The sequence below is a fragment of the Lasiodiplodia theobromae genome (assembly GCF_012971845.1).
Source record: "Lasiodiplodia theobromae strain AM2As chromosome Unknown scaffold_79, whole genome shotgun sequence".
NCBI lineage: Eukaryota > Fungi > Ascomycota > Dothideomycetes > Botryosphaeriales > Botryosphaeriaceae > Lasiodiplodia > Lasiodiplodia theobromae.
This window is the reverse complement of record NW_023336562.1, coordinates 32710-37559: the sequence shown is the minus strand read 5'-3', so window position 1 is coordinate 37559 and position 4850 is coordinate 32710. Positions and strand designations below refer to the sequence as shown.

At 48.9% G+C, this 4850-nt stretch overlaps 1 protein-coding gene across 1 annotated transcript; it reads right to left on the bottom strand.

Moving 5' to 3' along the window:
* Nucleotides 1-686: 686 nt before the first annotated feature.
* Nucleotides 687-3141, bottom strand: LTHEOB_12862 (NB-ARC domain-containing protein; the record flags this gene model as incomplete). The annotated part of the gene is made up of 3 exons (XM_035509776.1): nt 687-718; nt 876-1131; nt 1222-3141. 3 exons carry the CDS (start codon nt 3139-3141, stop codon nt 687-689), a joined length of 2208 nt encoding a protein of 735 aa, XP_035363758.1.
* Nucleotides 3142-4850: the final 1709 nt, after the last annotated feature.

Genomic DNA, 4850 nt, shown 5'->3' with positions numbered 1-4850 from the left:
TTTGTCCGAACGTGGCCGTTTATCGCCTACTTTCTGTAGAGTGTATCTTCTTTGCGCGACAGGATTTCTTCGCTGCAGCGCCGACATCAATCTCTCGTGATTTCCTAACTTTATAGAAGAGATTCGCCGGAGCTTTATAATCCCACAGAAGTATTATAAAGTTGATATCAACGATGTGGCTAGCGCAGCGTTAAAATTCGCCACGTAGGTCGGTACTTACGAGGAGATCGATAAAACATTCTTGGTTAGTGCGATACGACTGGTTTTGCGCTAATCATCATTACGCCGTATTCATACTTGAGTAATTTACACTGGCTTTTCTACCAAGTCTGTGGCTCGAACACTCGTGGCTAATGCGATCTAACGTTAACTCCTTTACTTAAAAAAAATTCCTGAATGGGGAAATAGAACCCTGCGCTGAATCTCCATCTCGGCCTTGATCGATAGTACCTCTGACCGATACCAACGCGCTGCGGAAATGCATGCCTCAATGTAAGCGGGTGAACACTGCTTGATTAATAGTAGACAAATTGTCTAAATCTAATAATTGTGTAGAGGCTTAATTCATGGTCACTGAGTACTATCCTCTTTTAGCTACACTTGAGGTTGAGCTGATAAACCTCCTTGTTCCGCTTCCCATTCAGCTAGCACTCTAGAAGAAGAGATGGAGTGGTGATGATTAACTCCTAGAACGCGTTGCCGACGCTGTACACACTCGCTCATAAGGTTCGTAGCTTTTGCGATTGTTCCTTGACCTTTCCACGTGAAGGCTAAATTGTTCATGCTGGTCAGCGTAGAAGGATGATCCGCTCCCAGCTTCTTCTTGCGAGTCTCCATCACTTGCACTTCCAGCTCTTCCGCTGCATCCCACCGACCTTGATTCCGGTACGTCGACGCCAGATTAGCCATGCTGGTCAGCGTGTCTGGATGATCCGCTCCCAGCTTCTTCTTGCTCGTCTCCATCACTTGCACAAACAGCTCTTCCGCTGCATCCCACCGACCTTGATTCCGGTACGTCGACGCCAGATTAGCCATGCTGGTCAGCGTAGAAGGATGATCCGCTCCCAGCACTCTCTCTTCCATTTTGAGAACTTGTGTGATTGGAATCTCGGCCTCGTCCCATCGGCCGTCCTGGTAAAGACACATTGCATATCGCCACATGAGGTCCATCCTGCTTTTTCCATTTTTTTCGATGAGATCACACTCTAACACGAAACGAACATGTGTCAGATAAGTCCTCCAGAGAATTCTATTCTCATGGCTATCATTCGGGAAAACCTCCTCCAATCGCACAATAGCTTTTTCTGCCAACTGGCTTAGCCTCTTTTCCTGGCGGAGCCAGTTGCGGGTTACCAGATGTACCAGCCGATGGAGATCAAGGGCCATATCTGTTGGCCGTCTGGTGATAAAAGAATAAGCACTGAGCGTCCCAAGAGCCTCGACCTCCTTCTTCCGCGTCGGCCCTGGCGGAAGAAGAGACTGCGGTATGTCCTTTGGCTCCACGCAGGCCATGAACGATAGGTATTCAGCTGCAAACGGATCACGCTGCCGGATCTGCTCGAAGGAAATCAGCCATGTCGTGGCTACTGGGTTCTTCACATCTCGGTATCTCCCGTCGTCTTCGAATTCCTCGCTGAGCAGGTCAATAACCTCCTCTTCCTGGTCTACCAGGAGTGATAGATAGTCTGCGATCGCTATTCCATTTTCGTTAATGTAAGCTGCTGCCTGAACAATGGCAAGGGGGAGGCAAGTGAGCTGTGAAAGCAGGGCGCTTGTGTCCTGCGGGCTTTTGACAAGCGTTGGATCGACTAGGCACTTCTCTAACAGCTGAGCTGCAGCGTCTTCTCCCATTTCCGGAACTTCTACGACATTCTGTTGCGCGAGCTTGACTGCGAGCCTCCTGTCGCGCGTTGTGAACAGGATGGCTCCTTGTTTGCTCTTCGGAAGGCAGTCGATCAAAGGTCGTGGTCCTTCCTCAGCCTGCAGCTGAGATCTAACCTTGGGGATCCACATGTCCATGTCGTCTGCGTTATCGAATACCAGCAGCCACCGGCCCGTGCTTTCTTTACCCAGGTGCCTCTGCACCAGCCTTTTCACATCCTCCTTGTCGTCCTCCCATCCGGGTATGCCAAGTTGCTGCGCCGCGTCGAGGTATCCTTGATGCAGACTTTCCTTGTTGGTAGCCGGTATCCATATGATGGAACAATCCGGGTGTCTGTCTTTTGTTTTGAAGAGCAACTCGAGCGTAAGTTGTGTCTTCCCTACGCCGCCGAGTCCCACGACAGCAGTCTTCGTGGTATAGTCCCTGGCGAACAGCATGCCTTCCAGCTGAGCAAGCTGGTGTTTACGACCGGTAAAACGGGGGTTCCTCTCGAATGGGACGGTCCATGCTGATTGGATTGGGGCTGTCGGTGCCCCTAGAGACTTTCGTATCTTCCTCCGAAGCCGATCCAATGCCTTTTGTCGTCCCTCTCCGTAGATAAGCGGCATTTGGATGTCGAAGATGCCGAGAAGACAGTACGCCGCATCTTCTTCGACTGTTGTCTGACGTTTTGCTGCCCATAAAAATCTCTCGTCCGTACTGAAGTGAGACAAGGCGCTTCCTCGAAGTGCTTCGACCGCAATGCCAGTTATTTGATGAATCTGTTGCTCTCGTGACCTCTTACTTCCCAGACATTTGCTGTGCCGAGAAAAGAACTGAACGGACGGCGGCGCCACAAGTTCTTGAAGCGTCCAGCCTCGCTTGAACCATCGGCTGTTCGGGAAAGCTGATTCTTCCACAGAGGCTGGATCTTGAGGGACGGGAACATCTGAGAGATACACATAACACCGAGTGGCATCGCGGTACCAGCGAAACATAGAGTTGATCGCTGTTGAAAGCTCGGTGTAATTACGTTTGTCGATGCAACAGGTGTCTATCCAGAAGAATTGCAGACCATCGATCTTGGCCTGGTTTCCGCAGAATTGGATCTTGTTGTAGCCTGGTTTTTGTTTGCCGGCTCCCGTCATTAGGTCCTCATAAGTGACCTCATCCCCATCTGGACCCCACGTATGCGAAAGGATGGCATATTCAGGAACGCTATCCCCACTTCGCTCGATCAGGCAAGGCTCACCATCGTCACCAAGCTTTATGAGACGCATTTGCGCGAGAAAACGACGATGAGATTTATGGCAAAGGTATGTTCACAAGCACTTAGGTTTCAAATAGCTAAGTGTATGAGTAGGTTGAAAGCTGGCTGCGAATAAGGCAGGCTACTAAGAGAAGCGGGGTAGCGTGGCCAAAGCAGATGGGAAGGGGCCACGTGGCAGCCCATGGACACTTCTAGAACCTGCGCCACACTAGAGTCTCATCATGGTATAGCGTGGTATTAAATACGGCTAGCTTGATTTTGGTACAGTATAATGTAAGCGAGCATCTCTAGCTATATCTTGGCACGAATCGCTCTGCCGGTCGGCGGAACTCTCGGAACGCTAGATATTACGGACTGAGGTGTAGAAAAGCTTTTAGAAATATCTTGTTTTTGTGTGAGTTCCGTAATATTATTCCGAAATCCGAAGAGCTTCCTTCATTCGGGATGCAGGAGGGAATGAAGTTCGAGGGCTTCTTTATGCTACAAAAGGATCGACCAAAAGCACAGCAAAGATCGCCGTAATTTTTGTATTGTAGTGTAGGAATTAGAAGAAGAATAGCTAAAGAATAAACTCATGCTAACGGTAATTCTATAGACGCTGGAGGGAAGACTCAATTTGCTGATTAGTTGAAGTTGTTTCGGCACAGTGGGTTTTTCGCCACGCAGGGAGGGAGGTTAGTCCTTGGTGTCTAGCATTCCGCGTTTCACCAGACAAGGGAGCATTTCGCGCCAAGACGCTTAGAAAGATACGCGCTCAAATCAAGGTATATTAGAGATAGATGATCCAATAGTCGGCTAGAATCTAGACATAGCGTGGATCACAAACAGTATGCTACGCAGTAACTAGCATTAGTGTGCGCCTAGTCATCTTACGCTAACCAGAATAAGTTGATCAATCCGACCGGATGTATCGACCTGCGTAGCGAACTTTGACGTCGCACCAAATATATCGTTGATGACAACTTTCTAGTACGTGTAGAGTAATATAAGGCTCTATTGAGTCTTTTCCATAAGTTTCGAAAGTAATAAGAAATTGATGTTAGTAACTACTGTGGTAGAAATTCGATCGCGCCAAGAAGATATACCCTGCCGGAAATGGGCGATAGACGGCTTTGTTGGGATATTTTTTGAGCAAGAGAAGTGTGAAACGTTAAGCGGCGCTTATAGAGTATATTCTATTTTAGAGGTATAGTTATATCCACGTGTGCACAGGTTCTGGATTGCTGTGAAATAAAAGTACCTCGCATTTGCTCCGGCACGCAAGGACGCCCAACACGCAGGGAGGGAGCTACAAGACCATCAATCCGAATCCTTCCCCATCTCTCATCTACACACAAACGCCCCAAGGCCCGATAATTAAGACTTTAGTGCATGTACCGGACATACTTGACGCTACATATAAATTTCTATCACATCTTCAGACACGGTCTACTCTCCAGACTCCATAATGTCACAGGCAAAGACGACTGTTGCATGCCCTTCAACTCCTCCAACCACGACTCCTGCAAGGTCGCCACCTCGACTTAAGCGTCATCAACGGCACCCTCTACTATTCCACAGGGACGAAGTAGACTCCGAGGCATTCCAGATGTTACAGAGCCCACTTCTAGACAAACTGTCCCGCTACTCCGTGCAAGTGGCCTGGGAAAGCCGGCTCCGAAGCCCAACACTGCAAGGTGTGGATTCAGTCGATGCGCCAATTTCTCCACTTTCTTTGCC